This window comes from Gymnoscopelus braueri (assembly GCF_963280865.1).
Source record: "Gymnoscopelus braueri genome assembly, chromosome: 4".
Classification (NCBI taxonomy): domain Eukaryota; kingdom Metazoa; phylum Chordata; class Actinopteri; order Myctophiformes; family Myctophidae; genus Gymnoscopelus; species Gymnoscopelus braueri.
In genome coordinates this window covers 47128911-47147640 of record NC_137605.1, presented here as the reverse complement: position 1 = coordinate 47147640, position 18730 = coordinate 47128911, and the positions used below count along the sequence as shown (strand labels likewise).

The 18730-nt window shown below is 42.2% G+C and overlaps 1 protein-coding gene across 2 annotated transcripts; it reads right to left on the bottom strand.

The window, feature by feature from the left end:
- Positions 1-499: 499 nt before the first annotated feature.
- On the bottom strand, positions 500-9528 carry pnisr (PNN-interacting serine/arginine-rich protein). Of its 2 annotated transcripts, XM_080426615.1 has the most exons (13): positions 9432-9528; positions 8790-8902; positions 7862-8038; positions 7430-7495; positions 7023-7258; positions 6460-6628; positions 5636-5835; positions 5378-5518; positions 4479-4578; positions 3779-3832; positions 3243-3440; positions 1453-2560; positions 500-865 (listed from the first exon to the last, which is right to left on the bottom strand). In XM_080426615.1, exons 2-13 carry the CDS (start codon positions 8881-8883, stop codon positions 832-834), a joined length of 2577 nt encoding a protein of 858 aa, XP_080282741.1. In that variant the 5' UTR covers positions 8884-8902; positions 9432-9528; the 3' UTR covers positions 500-831. The 2 variants fall into 2 exon arrangements, with proteins under 2 accessions (XP_080282741.1, XP_080282742.1); XM_080426616.1 differs by lacking the exon at positions 7430-7495.
- Positions 9529-18730: the final 9202 nt, after the last annotated feature.

Below are 18730 nucleotides of genomic sequence, written 5' to 3'. Positions count from 1 at the left end.
AGGGGGGACATTGGGGTTCTAATGTGTCACATGGATTTAGATGTAGTGTAAAATATGAAAACATCTTAATACAAATATTAAAATAATGGTTGTTCTTGCAGTTAATTCCCCAGCCTCTGAGGACATGGAATTATACCTGTGATTCAATCAGTTTCCATTTTAACCTCAAGTCCAAACATCCGATAACAGTGAAAGTTACAGGTCATTTAGCTGAAATAAATCATAAATCCATCATACCCAATCATGTTGATGCTTTGTGAATACAGAAAACCCTAAGTTTACAAAAATATTATCATATTCATATTCTTTTAATCATTATACAGGCATACTGTGCCCTTGGAATATGAATCAAGTATTTTGAATGGCATTTAATAGCTTAATATTGATCATAGTTATTTATTTACTTAATTCCTACATGAAACCTGATTAGTAGCTTTTAATTTGCAATTTATTATTTTGAACTTCATCTTTTATAGCAAGCATCGTGAAAGAAAACAGCCATGGTACAATCAGTTTATTGGACAATTTACACGATTTGGAAGCGGTCACTCCTGTTATGGGTTTTAAAACGATACAACTTCAGAGCTTTAAATGTCCACAAATGTTACAAGCAAAAAAAGGAAAGAAAAAAAAAATACTAGCATTCAAAGTGTCCTTTCTTTCCGCAGTATTCACTTTTAAAAATAACATATTTACAAAGATGAACAGGGGAGAGGGGGGGTTGGGGGTAGGAGTGGCATTTTCACCTACACCGTTGCCTCTATAATGAGACAAGCCTGTTAAACTCATGGAATTTAAAAAGCGCACAGTTCAAGAGGCACTCTGTGCTCCTCAGCGCCTGCTGCGGCGGGAAGGAGACGTGGACCTGAAAGAGAGTCGTGGGACAAACTTTAGTACTGCACTAGTTACAACGAGCCACGCAGACACAAACACACATACAAGCGCACCCCCCCCCCCCAACACACAAACCTACAGTTCATTAGTACTTCTGGATAATTAGCCCTGCCAAAGCACTTATAAAGAGTGCTAAGAGTTTTTAAGATTCCTTGGCAGATATCCATTCATGTTCATTAATATTTTAACATTTAAATCATATCCACTGCAGGGCAGCCAGATAAACATAAACACAAAGTTATTAACTAAAACCGAAGGCTCCACAAAGGCACAGAGGCAATAGACTTATTATAAAGATTTAGGAAATAGACACTGACTGCAAAATCATGTAAACTATATACATCAGACTTGAGCCCTAATAACGCTTATCTAATTGTTAGAGGAAATAGCTATGATTGCAATTAATTGATAGAATATGGCTGCATGAAATTACATCTCTTTCCTTGAGTTTTAGAATGGCTATTCGTTATAGGCTAGAATTGCTGTAAACAATCATACAGAGACATACAACAAAGACATTATACTACAGAAAAAGAGAGAGAATAGAACGAATACTACCTTGATCGTGACTTAGACTTGTGTTTGCGGCTTGCCTTCTTACCAGACTTGTGAGATTTTTCCGTGGATCTCGAACGACTACGTTTGGATTTCTTAGATTTCTTTTCCTTGCTAACTTCAGGGGTTGGGGACCTACTAGATTCAGAATCGGAGCGCTTCTTGCTAGCTTTGGCGGAGCCCTTCCTGCTGGCCTTGCTGTCCTGTCTGGAGTGCTTGTCACTCTGAGAGTCTGTGTGAGAGTCGCTCTCTCTCCTCTTTTTTGACTTGCCGTTCTCCTCGGCCACAGCACTGCTTCCCTTCTCCTTTTCCCTCTCCCTTTCTTTCTCTTTAGGTTTTGGCTTGTCTTTCTTCTTATCAGACTCTTTCTCCTTCTCCCTCTCCCTGTCTTTATCCTTCTTTTTCTTGTCTTTGTTTTCTTTGTCGTGGCTGCGGCTCCGGTCTTTCCTCCTCTCCCTGTCCTTGCTGGAGACCCTCTGCTTGTGTTTGCCACTCCGACTGTGACTGCTGTCCCTCCGTTCCCTACTCCTCTTCCTGTCTCTGTCTCTCTCTCTGCTGCGACTGCGGCTCTCTCTGGCCCTAGCTCTGTCCCTGGATCTACTCCTGTGGTTCCTGCGTTCCCTGGAAGCGCTGCGGCCGTTCTTGTGTCGTCCGGAGCGCTCCGTGCTACTGCGCCTCCTGTCCCTGACCTTGTCACTACTACGGTCGCCGTGACGCCTGTGAGAGCTGCGGCTGCGACTACGGCGGCCGCGAGCCTTGTGGGAGGATGAGCGACTGCGCCTCCTCTTCCTGCGTGGGGTGGAGGACCGCGAAGAACTACGGGAGGAGCTCGAGGACGAGGAGGAAGGGGAAGAGGAGCGACTGGTGCTCCGGCTGGAGCTGGACCGGGAACTGCTGCTGTGGCCGTTGGCCGGGGACTCACTGCCACCTCGCCCTGTCTTGTCCTTCCCTCGCCCCGAGTGCCGGCCCTCGCTGCCCTCCTTCTCGCTACGGGACCTACGCCTCTCTACCACAGGCTCCGCCTCCCTAGCTTCCTGTTTGTGTAAACTCTCTGCCTGAACCTCGTCATAATCCCCACTTTCTCTGCTCAATCTCTCCTTCGACATCTCCTCTGTGAACACAGAAAAACAAACTGGTTAGCGGCAAATATACTGTCCAAAGTTCCATTTAAAAGAGATTCTCACAATGGGAGGCATCATTGTAACTAAAAAGGTAAATGTATTTATTTTGTTAATATTCTCTCCCCCAGGTTGTGTCTGCATTTTCCACTTGATTTAACCCATTAAGAACAGGAACGCATTTGTGTAACCACTTTAACCATTATTTTATACTTTGGCTATTCAAAAATAGCAGATATGTTGTACAAGCTTGTAGTGTGGCACCAAGTGCCGCGCTACAATGTTGTCGTTTTTTTATCGTGAAAATGTTTGCAAATCTTTTAATATATGTGTTTTTTAAAGCGAACATTTTTTAACTCAAATCTTTGCTTCTGGGGATTCTACAAATGTCTTCTAAATCCTATTATTTATTTATTTTTAAACTTATGGTGCTGTAATATCAGTGGTTCTCAAACTTTTTTCATGTCAAGGACCACCCAAAATGATATGCATTTGTCCACGGACACCCCCCCCCGCCTCCTCCCCACCCATCTCAGAAGCGAAGATTTGAGTTAAGAATGTATATACAGTATGTTCAAGGATTTGCTCGATTTTCTTTTTTCAAAAATAGCAGATCTACGACTGACTTGATATCAATCCATTGAACATGCTGAGAAACCAACATCCAACTCTCACCACGGGCAAGCATCGAAGCCTCCTGGGCTTGTCTCTCCTGTAGCTGCTGCGTCTCCCTCTCTTTACGGCGGAAGGCATCCTGCTTCTCACGGATGCGGTGACGCAGCTCCTCCTCGTCTGTGTCGGACGACTCAGACCCCCGGGCGCTATGGTCATCCTCATCCTCGCTCTCGTCCGAACCGTAATCACCAAGCCCGCCTGCCACAACAGAGCCCCCCGATTATTGAGATAAGAAGGGACCAAAATCATAATACTCAAACTGCACGCTCATTCTCCTCCATCTCAAACAGAGCTGTGCATATTTCTAATTCATCAACCCTTCAAAATAGACATCTACTTAATATTTCTATGAGAGAGCATGCTTCTATCAGTGAAGTCCAAAAACCCAGCGGAATCATTGACGCTGTCAACTCTGCCCCAATCTCAAAACTACAGCTGCAACGAGACTAATTTTCAACCTGTCTTACCCACCCACCCACCCACCACCCATTGTCCAACCCTCGTGCCCTTCCCAGTAACAGAAATGGGATACTCACTGAGACCAGTCAGAGAAGCCAATGCACTTGACCGTGCCAGCTGTTTTGCAGGAGCTTTGATTCACATCAACAACAGGAACAACATGTTAAAACACATACAGCCACCACCACTTTCTCAAAGGCAAGAGAGTCGCTAGAGTAGGGAGGTCACAGAAAACGCACTATTCACAAGAGCTGTCTTTGATAACAAGAGGAGAAAAAAATGGAGAGAAGAGAGAGGGTTAACAAACAAGCGGTTTGCCACACAATCCAAGTCAAACAGTCGGACAGGAGTGATAGAAACCACTCTGTACTAATGCACTGTCACTTCAACGGAGCAAGAACCTGTGCATCTATAGGCGGGAGGTGATCATAGAGTCACTGGTGAGACGCTAGTCAGACTTACAGCCAGTCAAGTGGTCCCATAAAGCCAAGGAACCAAAAGGAACCAAAAGGTTCTCTTTTCCTTTTTTCATTGTGCTCTTAAAAACACCCTGCTCTGCTCTTTCCTTCCGATGCATTAGCAGAGAATGGTTGAGAAAGCATACCATAATCAGACATGATATTCCCAAGTGTGCCTCTCAATTAGCCTGGTTAACAGGGCACAATTGAGTCCATTTTAGAGACTTATCAAACACAGAATGGATTCTCTTCAGACTTAAACACAATGTCTTGGTGTCAGGCACAGATGATGGATGAGCTGTAGAAAACAAGAGCAGACCTTTGGTGGCCTTGCGGTGCGCGTCTCTGGCCACATGCTGGATCTCTTCATTTGTGACTTCTAGCAAGATTTCGGTCAGCAGCGTTTTAGTCAGGAACATCTGGGGAGAGAGGGCGGGGGGGCGGCCAAAGAGAGAAAGTCAGCACAATGCTTTTATTTTATCAACAGGACAGTAGGCTGACAGGAAATGGGGGAGAGAGATGGGGAGTGACATACAGCAAAGGCCGTCGGGATCGAGACTCGAACCTGCGTTAGCTGTCAGGCTACACTGAGCCTAGATGCCTGGACTGCAACGCCAGCAGTCCAGGCCAATGCTTTTAACCCATTCAATCCGAGAACGCATCTGTGTCATTTTAGATTTTAGATCTGCTATTTTTGGAAAAGATAATCGTGAAAATGTGCAAATCTTTTGATATATATATACAATTTTAACTCAAATCTTTGCTTCTGGGGGTCCCTGGAACAAAATATCTTTAGAAGGGGGGTTCCGGACAAATACATATCATTTTGGGTGGTCCTTGACAAGGTTTGAGAACCACTGATATATAGCTAGATAATTATTTTTAACCGTTAGGATTTAGAAGACATTTGTAGAATCCCCAGAAGCAAAGATTTTAGTTTAAAATGTTTGCTTTAAAATATATATATTCAAAGATTTGCAACTGCAAAATTTTCATGATTTAAAAAAAAAGTTGCAGATCTAAAAGCTCGTAGCGTGGCACTCTGTGCCGCACTTTTTCGCTTGTATATCTGCTATTTTTGAATAGCCAAAGTATAAAATAATGGTTTAAGTGGTTACACAGATGCGTTCCCCGTTTTAATGGGTTAATCATTCAGGGCAAAACAACGGCCACGAAAAGTACATTATGAGCCATTTGCTCAAAGACAGGGACACTGACCAGTTGGAACTCTCTTTCCTCCTCGGTCATCTCCGGTTCGCTGTCCTCCAAGGGAGGAGATGGGCTCCGGCTGACAAACTCCTTCTTAAGGGAGGCCTTTTCCTCGTGTTCTTCGTCATTCCCCTCCTCATCGTCACTGTCCTAATAGCAGATTAATGCAGGAACTCCATTCAATGAAATACGTCGTAGGCACACAGAACTTGTAAAAGAAAAGTAGCTATTGTGACTTAAAATACGGGATGGCCTCGGGTAACTTACAAATTTACTCCTGCGGGGTACGCGGGGCTCACCCCCTCCGTCGTCATCCTCCTCATCCTCCTCCTCAAGGCGTTCATCTTTTCCCGATATGATGCGTTCCTTCTCCATTCTCTCTCGCTCGAGTTTCTTCTGCTTCTCCCTCTCCACTTTCTCAAGGCCCTCTCGTATCCATGCAGGCAGTGTGCGCCTTTTCACAGCATCTGAAGGCAAACGTAAAAGGTCAGAGTAAGAGATCTACATTTTGGCGTCGTGTTTAATTGTAAACACAGAAGAAAAGGTTTCTGACAATCACTTATTCCTACTTCTAGACTGCTTTTTTTATCAGTTTCATCATGATGACCCACTTTCTAACCATCTGGATGTTTCCCACCATGTTTACAGCTACTTGGATACAAGGGCGCAGAGGACAATTTAGAACTGAAGGGGGCCGATTTAGCTATATAAACTACATCAAATACAAAAGTAATCATCTCCTCATGCATTACTGAACACCCCTGTATGAATGAATGAACCATTTTAAAGCGCTTTGAGCACTTGGAAAAGCGCTATAATTCAATTCATTATTATTATTATTATTATTATTATTGTACAATATCAGACACCAGAACAAGGACTGTGTGTTTTTCAATGAGTCTAATAACATGGTTAACGTGGAATCTGAAGTTGAATGGGCTTAAACAGGAGGGGGGCGTGTCTGATCAAAATGTCTAAACAACGTTTTTAAGTGAAATACCCATATAAGAATAACAAACTGAGTGGAAAAGACAGAACGGCAGTTACTATAGGTCACTGCCCTCCTGACGGTTCAAAGAGGGCACACTCACCTAGTGTTGCTGGGGCCTCCTGTTTGACAGGGAGCTGGATTGGGGATCTGGGCCGCTCCCTGAATCCAGGGGCTCTGTTGTCTCGTCTATTCTGAGGGGGGCCCTGCCAGTATGGGGGATGGAAGCCAGCGGGACTGGGGCCATAATTTGCAGCGGCGCCAATGCCATGCTGAAGAATGGTAGAACACACATTTAAAGTTAGCGTTCAAACCAATTACACAACTGACTCTGCAAATTGCCACCAAATGGCATTTACAGGATGTGGTGATGTTGGCGTCTTTTCAAGAACAAGGCAGGTAAATCTTTATCCAATACACAATGGTCTAAAAAGTTAAAATGTAGAAAAAAGCAAAGATTAACTGATAAAAATCATACCAAACCATGCTGGGTCTTCAACAATCGAACATTCTCTGCAAGGCATCAAGAAAGCCCTGACTGTTCTAGAAGGCGCCTAGATTCTGGCAATCAGCACAGTTTCTACGGATCCCACCTTCTCCTTTTACTTGGTTGGCACACTTAAAAACGCTAACTCGTCAACAAATCCTACTGGGACATCTGCATACCTGATAATCAAACTGGTTCATGGCCAAGGGGGCCATGGCGTAGCTGTCGGGCTGAGCCCCATACCCATGGCTGTTCTGGGGGTAAACCCCATGGTGGGCGTCAGAGGTGAAATCTATGCTGTCCTGGCTGTTGCTGTCCTCGTTGGGGTTCACCACGTCCATCGGTACCGACGCTGGCGGGATCCAGGCCTGGTCCGGGGGAGGCGGAGGAGGGGGTTGGCCGTGCATTCCCCATTCTGTGGACGATGGACAAAAGCCAAAATAAATGTCAAAGGCTCATTCATGTTTTTCTGTGAGAACGGAAGTTTAAGTTAATAATACTGAATGTGTAATTGCAAGTGAGAATGCTGCCGAACTAGCCTTGGATCAAGACGATCATAGCTGTATATTATCGAGTCTTTACTTACGTGGAAAAATCGGATTCTGTCGGAAGTTCTCTGTATTCCTCAATGGGTGGTGGTGGCGGGGCGCATCTACACTCGATGTAAACAGGTTGTAAACAAGGAATTAAATGGCGTTCAGGCACAGACGGGATTAAAACGCATATCTATTGAAAAATACAGACTCATACGCAGGTTCCTAATGTCGAGTTAACAAATTGTGGCTTCAGGGTTAGCACTTTATATGTTTTCTTTTGTACATGTACGGAGAAGTAAAGGCTTTCCGCGCGGATGTCCAGAGGGGTAGAGACCAAGACGAAGGCAAAAGTCAGACTCGATAAAATACATATATCATAGTCTTGATCCAAGGCTACTGACGAACAGATAATTTCGGTTGTTGATTTAGATATCTAACCAGAGCGACTAATAGATCACTGATTATTTATATTAATTGTGTACCAGGCTGCCACATTCTGCCAAAAGATGGGTCACTCTGGAAGGCTCCATGGTTGTTCTGTGGAATAGGGTCTAGGCCTGGGATATCTTGACCGTTGGGTTGGAGGTTCTGCTGTTCCGGTCCCGTTGACTCTTTTTGTGCAATCCACGCCTGAGCCAGTGCTGCCCAGTCCACTTGACCTGGTGTAAGAAGAAACAAGTCAAACAGGTTTAGAACTGCAACTATTTTGCTATTATTATCAAAGGCTGGCTAAGGCTGCCTCAAACCAGTTCTGATTTTAAAAAAATGTATCCAGCTAAAATATGAGTGGATCTGTTATTCACCAGTGGTGCAAAGTAACTAAGTACATGTACTCAAGAACTGTACTTAAGTACAATGTTTAGGTATTTTTACTTTCCTCAGTATTTACAATGTAATACTTTTACTTCTACCCCACTAAACCTCAGAGGACAATATTGTACTTTTACTCCACTACAATTATATGAAAACTTTAGTTTCTAGTTACTTCTTTGTAGAATTTTCATCATTATTACAAAACACACCAACACGTATATATATTTCCGCCATTTGAAAATAGCATATCTACAACTCGCATCGCGTCACATTTTGAGTTTGTAGATCGGCTATTTTCAAAAGATTTTTAATACATTTTGAAATTGTGAAATGGGACATTCTGCACAATGAGCACTTTCACTTATGGTACTTTAAGTATATTTTGATGCAGATTTTTAATTAATTTGATGACATTTTAAAAGAAAATGTTTTTTTTTTATTTGAAATGTTTATTCAGAATAAGGCAAATGAAAGCAAATAATTCAGAACAGTAAAATAAAACATTTAAAGATTAAAATAAAAGTAAAATGTATACATATATTACCTACACGGCTCTGTTTAAAACCATTAGTCCTAGTTAGTTAGTTATTCACTGACCTGGATCTTGCTGGTGTGAGAAGGACTGCATCCACTGCTGCTGGCTGAGAGGCCACTGCGGCCAGGGCTGCTGTCCTCCTCCCTGGTCCCACATGATCTCTGTCTCCAATGCCCTGAGAGGCAAAAACACAACACAACAAACAGGGTCTTTATTTTTAAACACACAACAACGTTAAAGCAGTCAGAGGACAGCTGCCACTAGCTACAGCAGCAGCTTCAACAACACCAACCAAAAAAAAGCAAACACAAAAATTTAGCCGACAACACCAACCTAGCTAAACAGCTAACATTAGCATAATTTAGCATCCATTTCCGCCAGCTTCTTGAAATGAAAATAGAAACCACCAGGCATTCGGTTAATGTTGATAATAATGTGTGCGTTAAGTCAATATTAGCCTCCTGTTAGACTAGAAATCAGGGCCTCGAACCCGCCTGTTGACAAGACGTCTCCCAGGCTAAAAGGAAGGGGATGGCTAAGCTAAATGCTAAGCTACAGCATCAAATAACTCTACCGTTTAGCAACAAGAGGTTTGTTAGATCCAATGTTCTCAACAGAAGACAGTGTTATTGTTACAGCTTCACTTCTTTACGAGCTTATAGATAGAAAAGCCGCTTTAAATACGGTTGCTCTAATATTCCCACCTTTTCCGTCTTTCCCAGAAAGCAGCGTTTTTACACTAGCTTAAAGCAACAATCAAAATGGCTTCAACAGGGAACTGGCTGCTAGCCACCACCACGGGCACGCGCATCGGGAGACCAGACCACACGTGCGTGCTTTGTCGGGCACGTGTCGTGCACGCGAGTCATCTTGGAGGAGGACCTTGGCACGCTGGAGTTTACTTTACCATAGCCATGGTTCACGGTGCCGAGTCCCCCTGGTCTAAAGTTGTGTTCGATTTTTTCACATTGCCATCTCTCACATAAACATAAACGTTCAGATTTGAAATATAAAGTGCTTACCACCGAGCCACGGATGTTACAAGGCGATGCGGACCGCGATGAGTACCCGTATCTCCCGTATTGTTCAATAAAAAGCATTTTAATCCCATCGCCCGCCATTTTCTTTTTCTTTTTTTTTTTTGTTGTAATGTATCAGGGTGCAATACACCTTCCAACCATTAGTGTCGCATGGTTGAAAGTATCGGAGACAATTTGGAGAAAATGGCCGGCGATGGGATTTAAAATCCTTTTTATTGAACAATACGGGAGATACGGGTACTCATCGCGGTCCGCATCGCCTTGTAACATCCGTGGCTCGGTGGTAAGCACTTTATATTTGAAATCTGAACCTTTATGTTTATGTGAGAGATGGCAATGTGAAAAAATCGAACACAACTTTAGACCAGGGGGACTCGGCACCATGACTGTCATGGTATGACAGTCATGTTTCAGGGCTAACTTTACCATTATGGCAAATAGTCAGCGGTGGAAAAAGTACTCACATTTTGTAAAAGTATCAATAATGTAGAAATACTCTGTTACAAGTAAAAAGTCCGGAATTCAAAATTTACTTGAGTAAAAGTACAAAAGTATTTGTATCAAATTAAATGTACTTGAAGTACCAAAAGTAGAGTAGGCCTACTAATTGTGCAGAATGTCCCATTTCACAAGTTTTCAAAATGTGAATGTAGAAATAGCAGATCTACAAGCTCACAACGCACATCGCAAGGCCTTGTATCAGCTATATTTTCAAATTGCTGAAGCCTGAACTTGAAGTACATAAAGTGCTGAAGTGGTTAATGTAGCCTACGTTTTGTAATAATAATGAAAATATGCAAAGTAACTAGTAACTAAAGTTTTCAAATAAATGTAGTGGAGTAAAAGTACAATATTTGTAGTGGAGTAGAAGTAAAAGTACTGAAAATTGGAGATACTCAAGTAAAGTAAAAATACCTCAACATTTTTACTTAAGTACAGTACTTGAGTAAATATACTTAGTTACTTCACACCTCTGTAAATAGTAATACTTGATAAAAACGGGGGAAAAATCACCGTCAAACACACTAACCTAACGGTCGGAATATAATAATGGGACGTCGGAATTATGAGTGGACCCCAATTTTGTCTAGGGCATAGGTCTTCAACAGGGGGTCCGGGACTCCGAAGGGATCCTCAGAGTTACTACAGGGGGTTTACCAAATATTTTTGTGATAGGAACTCGTTTTTGTTGACTTGAACCACTTGAACCTTAGCATCCCTTGTCTCACTTTACACCACTGACTTGACCATCATTTCACACTCAAACTTGTATTATTTTTCAGTGTAGTTTTTGAAACACATTTTCTTTTGCTGGCTGTTTTTTGTGTACATCTCTCATTCTTGTTAGAGCCCTTGAGCAGTCATGACAATAAGTGTCATCAAAACTACTACAAAATGATAAATAATACAGCATTGTAAAACAGCAATAAGTCTGAGTAGTTGAGTGTATATCTCCCAATATTTAGCTATAGTATAGGGGCAAAAATAAGATATACCAGGACCTCACATTGTTTAGTAGAGAACTCCAGCCCAGGTGAATGCAAGGTGCTCAGAAAGTCAAATATGTAGATAGACTATAGAAAAAGGAGACGCCCGTGGGCTAACTTCAGGCACACACTCGCACCAAACCATGTGTAGCAGGATGGGCGTTGTCTCCCACTCTGCCCATGGCGTGTGCAAGAGTTCAAGGAGCGCTGCCTTTGACCAGTGTGCGGTGGAGTCCTGAGCACGCGTCCATGGCCCATCCTCCTCCCACTAATCAGTGGGCTGATTACCTGAAGTACATAAGCAGCATACACTCTGCCCTTGTGCGCTGTCGCCTCTCATTTGTGTGCGTGTCCTCACTGACCGGGTTCTAAAGCTGGCCCGTTGGGCTTCAGTGCCGGTGCCATGCTTGTCACCGGCGTGTGCGTGTCCTCACTCACTGACTGACTAACTTCCTCAAACAAAGCTGGCCTGTTGGGCTTCAGTTGTTTGTCCACTATGCATCAGCGCAGGTACTGTATGTTTCCCTATTGTTTAGCAAGTGCCTGCAGTGTATAGTATGTGGTCATGAACTTGACAGTTTGTTTTATGTCGTTTAGTCCCTGTGTGCAACTGTCTGTCTCCCCACGGAGAGCACGTCCCCCCTCGGGTTGTCAACCCCTAGCTGGGTGTGTGTGACTGAACCACACACAACTGTGCCTGCGGGCATGGCGAAATGTGCGCTTTGCCCTTGGAATGCATGGTAGGTTTACTCTCTTTACATTGTGGCAATGATCTTCAGTGGAGCACTATTAAATGGTAGGCTAACAGCTGCCGCTTGTGTTTCTAGGGCTTGGTGAAGAGGAACACGCTGCTGCTTTGCCTGGGTGTAGTTTCACCCCTGACCATCAGCCCTCGTGTTGGGTTTAATTCTGGTCCTTCTATTATGTTGCGTGAAACCCCCGGTCGCCTATACAAGTATCAAGGTCTATTACCGGTGAGTGATACTAAGAAATGTATTTTAATCCAATGTATGAGACCGTGCCACACTAATGTATTTCCTTTCTGTTTAGTTCTTATGCTGAGGCCCCAAGTCAGCAGTATAGGCCAGTTGGTCTCTGGTCTCTGTCTTAATGTCTTCTGATGGGAATCACAGGTTGCTTTCTTTTTGACAATATTTTTCGTTTGCTTTTTCTTCAAGTTGCAAAGTACTATAAAGTCTGAGACTGCTTTTTTTCCTCTTTTTTTCCGTTATTACCTCTGTTTTGTCAGATACACCACTAGCTACTAGCTTTCAATCTAGTGCAGTGGGTTCTCAAAAGTGGGGTCCTTGTGAGCCTCAGGGTTTCTTGAGGGGGTTCCAAAATGGAACCCTTAACTCGTCTGTAACTCAGAGTGTATGAATATATAAATGCACCTTATTTTTTTAACAAACCTAAAGTTTGTTTTGATGATGAAGACGGCTTCACACATGTTTCTGCTCAACAATAAAGCACGAGCGTGTGCAGTCTGGATTACAAAGCGCTGCATGACCCAACAACCAATTTCCCAGTCATCCTAGGCCATGAGGGTGTTGGTCGAGTGGAGAGCACTGGTCCACTGGTCGCCAAATTCCACATTGGTGAGCGACAAAAACAAAACAATATGATTGTTTGATTACTTGATTTGTGTCTGCTAGGCTGTCCAATTCCCACGGGCTACGGTGCTGTACTTCTTGGGGACCAGCACATTCTCCGAGTACACCATGGTGGCTGACCTCTGTCTCGCCAAGATGAATGTGACTGGGACGCCAAGGCTTGATTTGTGTCTGCTAGGCTGTCCTATTCCCACGGGCTACGGTGCTGTACCAAACATTGCCCAGGTTGGTGATACAATTGTAAAATTGAAAACTGAAACCTTCCAGAACTTGTTGAAGTTGTGTGTTTTTTGATCGTTTCCATTTATTACCAGAACCAGGGAGACCAAATGGTTCATTTATATGTGTTTGTGACGATTGTAAAATTGAACGGGGCTATTCATTATAGGGCTGCTCCTATTGATTATTTTCTACTACTATTAATTAACATATCTTAATGAGGTAATGTATAGGCAGAGTACAACAGCAATATACAGTTGGACACATTAACAATCGAGCTTGTAGAAAAAGAAAAGGGGAAAAGAAAAAAAAAAGCTTTTCAGGTCTTAAGCACGAGCGTGTGCAGTCTGGATTACAAAGCGCTGCATGACCCAACAACCAATTTCCCAATCATCCTAGGCCATGAGGGTGTTGGTCGAGTGGAGAGCACTGGTCCACTGGTCGCCAAATTCCACATTGGTGAGCGACAAAAACAAAACAATATGATTGTTTGATTGCTTGATTTGTGTCTGCTAGGCTGTCCAATTCCCACGGGCTACGGTGCTGTACTTCTTGGGGACCAGCACATTCTCCGAGTACACCATGGTGGCTGACCTCTGTCTCGCCAAGATGAATGTGACTGGGACGCCAAGGCTTGATTTCAGGCATGCAAACAGCCCCGAGGTGAAAAAGGTGACAACATGTTGTTTTCTTTTGGGTCAGGTGTCACACAATTGCCCTATTTGGGTTCAAAAAGGTGACTGTAGCTGAAAAGTGACACTTTTGCATGTCTGTGATTTGTGTCTGCTAGGCTGTCCTATTCCCACGGGCTACGGTGCTGTACCCAACATTGCCCAGGTTGGTGATACAATTGTAAAATTGAAAACTGAAACCTTCCAGAACTTGTCCAAGTTCTGTGTTTTTTTGATTGTTTCCATTTATTACCAGAACCAGGGAGACCAAATGGTTCATTTATATGTGTTTGTGACGATTGTAAAATTGAACGGGGCTATTCATTATAGGGCTGCTCCTATTGATTATTTTCGTAGTGATTATTCTATCAATTGCTTTTTTGATTAATCAAATAACTGGGAAAGCACGTTTTATAATACATTTTATGTTTTATAAATCAAGATCGTCCATTTTCACTATTTTTTAAACTGTTTGACTTGAAAGAAAAAACGTCGACTATAATGACATGCCCAAAATATTTATTGACTATGAATTGATTTGATTGAAAATTATCCATTTCTTTTTATAATTGATTAAAAAATGTTCAATTAATTGTTGCACCCCTACTTCATTATAAATTAATTGTAGTTCTCTCTGACATACATAGGCAGGTTTCTATATAGATTAATGATTATTATTGATTTCCTCAGCCAACATTGAGGTAGCCTCGGAAACCCATGCCTTTTTTTTTAACATTGAGGTGAATCTATATGTTGTAGCTGACGGGACCTCCCGCTTCCGCTATCCGGTAAAATGGGGCGAGACTGTGAAGCACTTCTTGCATGAGTAATTAACCTATCTTAATGAGGTAATGTATAGGCAGAGTACAACAGCAATATACAGTTGGACACATTAACAATCGAGCTTGTAGAAAAAGAAAACGGAAAAAAAGAAAAAAAAAAAAACTTTTCAGGTCTTAAGCACGAGCGTGTGCAGTCTGGATTACAAAGCGCTGCATGACCCAACAACCAATTTCCCAATCATCCTAGGCCATGAGGGTGTTGGTCGAGTGGAGAGCACTGGTCCACTGGTCGCCGACTGTGAAGCACTTCTTGGGGACCAGCACATTCTCCGAGTACACCATGGTGGCTGACCTCTGTCTCGCCAAGATGAACGTGACTGGGACGCCAAGGCTTGATTTGTGTCTGCTAGGCTGTGCCATTCCCACAGGCTACGGTGCTACGAGACTGTGAAGCACTTCTTGGGGACCAGCACATTCTCGGAGTACACCATGGTGGCTGACCTCTGTCTCGCCAAGATGAATGTGACTGGGACGCCAAGGCTTGATTTGTGTCTGCTAGGCTGTCCTATTCCCACGGGCTACGGTGCTGTACCAAACATTGCCCAGGTTGGTGATACGATTGTAAAATTGAAAACTGAAACCTTCCAGAACTTGTTGGGGGAACAAAGGAATGGCATGACTTATAAACTTATAAGGTTTATGTTTTAGCTTGTAATTAAAGTATATAAAAGATGTGTTCATTTTTTTTCATTTACTGCTTTCTATAGTTTTAGCAATTTTTGTGATCTTTTTTTTACAGTGAGCGGGGGGCTAAATATGAAAGACATTTAGCCTATATAGACATATTTAGGCTAAATAGGTCTTTTTTTTTTACACAATAAAAAAGGTCCCATGGTCTTTGATGGCCAGATTTGAGTTATTGGGGGCTAGAAGAGCTACTGTAAATAATAAAGAAATGACTGGGTTAATGTAAAAAAAAAAAAAAAAAAAAAAAAAAAAAAACACCACCTCTTTGGAATTACACTTATCAAAATAAATATTAATCAAAACTTCTCAAATTCTAATCAGAAAACTCAAAATGTCTTATGGAACTCTTGGTATTTTTACAAATTAATTTGTCACAGGATTATTTCCCCACACAAAATAACCATACAATATTTCTCAAACAAAAATAAAAATGATCAGAATATCTCAAACTTATTTTTTCAAAGAAAATAAATGTTCAACTTTCAATAATTCAACTTCAACAAATTCAACAAAATATCAACTCCTGTTTTCCTCCACACACACCATACAGTCTGACCTGAAGCCAAGGGTATACTGACTCTTGCGCATGACTGAACCTTCTCCTGTAGAGAACTTGCAGACCAAAAGGGTACGACACTGCCATCTTGTGGCCGACTCGACAACTGCAGCGAGTTCATGAGCGCGACGTCACAGCAGATGCGTGCTGGGCCTTGCTGGGCTGGTCTGCTGGGCTGGTCGGCTGGGCTGTTGCGTGTGGTACTGCAAGATGACGAGTCTTAGGAAGACGCTCCTCTCCCATGTAGAGTAGTTTGGAACGCTGGTGTCCTAGATTGGTTGATTTATGTACTTTATTTAGTAAGACATGAGAACATCAGTACATGGAAGTGCAAATTCACAATACAAGGTCTACTAAACTGGAAGACTCATTAAGCACTGAGCTTGTTTAAGATGAGAAGATCCCCATGCACACAAATCATGATGACATATAAGAGACAGACAGATATACACACTACTATACAGAAGGTCATCAGCTTACAGGTTACTGGTATGATCCTCCTGAGCCTCACCGCCGTTGCGAAGTGAATGGCCGATCTCTAGCCGACGTGAGTCACGTGACGTCTTCTTTTCACCGTGGTAGTGACACTGGAAACGGCCTTCACTTTGGCAGTGAATGACCACGTTTTTCACTGTAACTGTTCCTAAATTGTTTTGTTCTGAGGCAGAATAGACCATGCTCCACTGGCGTTCACAAGGGCTTTTTATTTCCACCCAAGATAGATGACGTGAAAAACTGCAAGATAAAACAATATATTTTTTAACACAATGAATTATAAACGTCATGAATTATAAATGTCTATGTTGACAGTCATACTGTAATTTTAAGTGTCCATGAATTGTCCGTAGCCTATTGATGAATGAATTGTCCATAAACATACCTAATACAACTACAATGATGACAATTTATACAAAGGAAACACAACAAAAGACATACCATGTGCGCCTTCTGCACAGAATATCTAGGAGGTTAGGTTTGTAATGTTACATGTTAGAGGAAGAAGGAGCTCCTTCCCTCTTCAGAAACTCAGCTGTATTGATCACTTGCATACAGTGGTGAGCTGTGGATTTTGTAACTAAGGGGGCTATATTTTATGACGTCACGTGCGCGCGCACGCGCACGCGCAGGCATGTGCACATAGCAACATGCCTGCATATCCAACATAGCAACATTATTTTCCTTTTTTTATTTAAAAGCCCTTTACATATATTCACCCACACATAAGTACTTAAAATAATCAATCAACTTGTCTTTACTTGAATAACTTTTTTTTAAAGACTTACATTGCTTTTAAAACAGTGTTTTTTAAAACAAGTAAAAAATAAAAAAAATACCCTTTTGCTACTCACCAAAACAGACGGTTTTATGGAGTTGAAAGCCTACTTTACTAAATGGGAACACTGTGAGTCCCCACCTCACGTCTAAAATACACTTTTTGGCCAGAAAAGGAAATATTTCACCGGAATTAAAACCTGTTTTTCGTTACTCCACAGTGCCCTCTACAGATCTGGTCAATGGAATTTTCCTATTAGACCAGATTCTTCCTTCCGGTGAAATATTTTCTTTTCTGGCCAAAAAGTGTATTTTAGACGTGAGGTGGGGGCTCACAGTGTTCCCACTTAGTAGAATAGGCTTTCAACTCCATTAAACCGTCTTTGTTTTGGTGAGTACCAAAAGTGTATTTTTTATTTTTACTACAGACGAGAGGCTGCGCTACCGCGGTGCGAGGGGAAGAATCGAAAGTACCATAACGTTAAGGAGAACTCCTTCTAACGCTATGGACCAGAGCTAGACAGGGATAAGTTTGTGAGTGTCTGGCAGGCTACTAGCTCTTGTCCTCTGCTAAGCGATTAACCCTTTCACACTCCATGGCTTTAATGTTATGCAAAGCAGCCAGGTTGAGGCCATTGTTAAAGGTGTTAAAGACGGCTCGCCCCCATAGAGGTATAATATAGCTCGCCCCTGACGGTGCGTTGTTGTGTTAATGATTGATGGCTCGCGGGCGGCTGACGGTGAGTGCTCGCGCGTGCATGTGGAGCACGCGCGAGCCCCCAGCCTGGGAACTAAGGGGTCGACGACCCCCCGTAGCACCCCCTTCAGCTTGCATCATCTATAACAGGGGAAACCAATGTTCTGGTGATTGGTGTTACGTGACTGCCCAGGTAATACCATGACATGACCTGAACAGTAGATGGCACTACACAGTGATATACAAATAATCAATACAGTGGATCACTCAAATATAATGAATCACATTCAAAATGTAAATAAAATACAAAAATATACAATATATAATATATACTAATATAATATATATTAATAGCGACAGCTACACTCATCTTTTATTTACTTTAATTACAAGCTAAAACATAAACCTTGGTTGTAAAAAAAACAAAGTTGTCCTTAAAGGTTTACTGTCTTCTAGACTAGGCAAGATTTCAGAAAATGTGCTCATTTAAAGTGCTGAAGGCAAATCGTGTTAAATTATGGCACACATGTTTTTTAGGGGTATTAAGGTGTGCTGAATCCAAATCTGCTGTGTGCCCAGCTCAAAAATGACCGCTAAGCCCTCAAAATGGACCATTTAAAGATGGCGGCCGCCACTATGCTGGAATATATTACAAAGCATCTAGCAGGTAGAAACAAAGCAGGTAGAAACTAGATTGATTTTCTTTTTTTTTTGTTTTTCATTTATGAGGAATCCAATTAAATATTTTGATTTGAAATCAAGTGTGAGGAAACTGCTTAAAACTCATATATGTTGTGAAAATTGTCATTTATTGGTGAATATTATTCACCAAAACGAACCTATATGTTCCCAATAATGATGTACATAAATGTGTCATTATATAAAGGTAACCAACTCCATAATACTTGTGAAGAAACTG

Coding starts and splice junctions, on each gene's coding strand:
- pnisr (XM_080426615.1), bottom strand. CDS start 8,883: ATGTGGGACCAGGGAGGAGGACAGCAGCCCTGGCCGCAGTGGCCTCTC. Junction 8,039..8,789: donor CTCACACCAGCAAGATCCAG/GTCAGTGAATAA, acceptor TTCTTACACCAG/GTCAAGTGGACTGGGCAGCA. Junction 4,579..5,377: donor AGGAAAGAGAGTTCCAACTG/GTCAGTGTCCCT, acceptor CTCTCTCCCCAG/ATGTTCCTGACTAAAACGCT.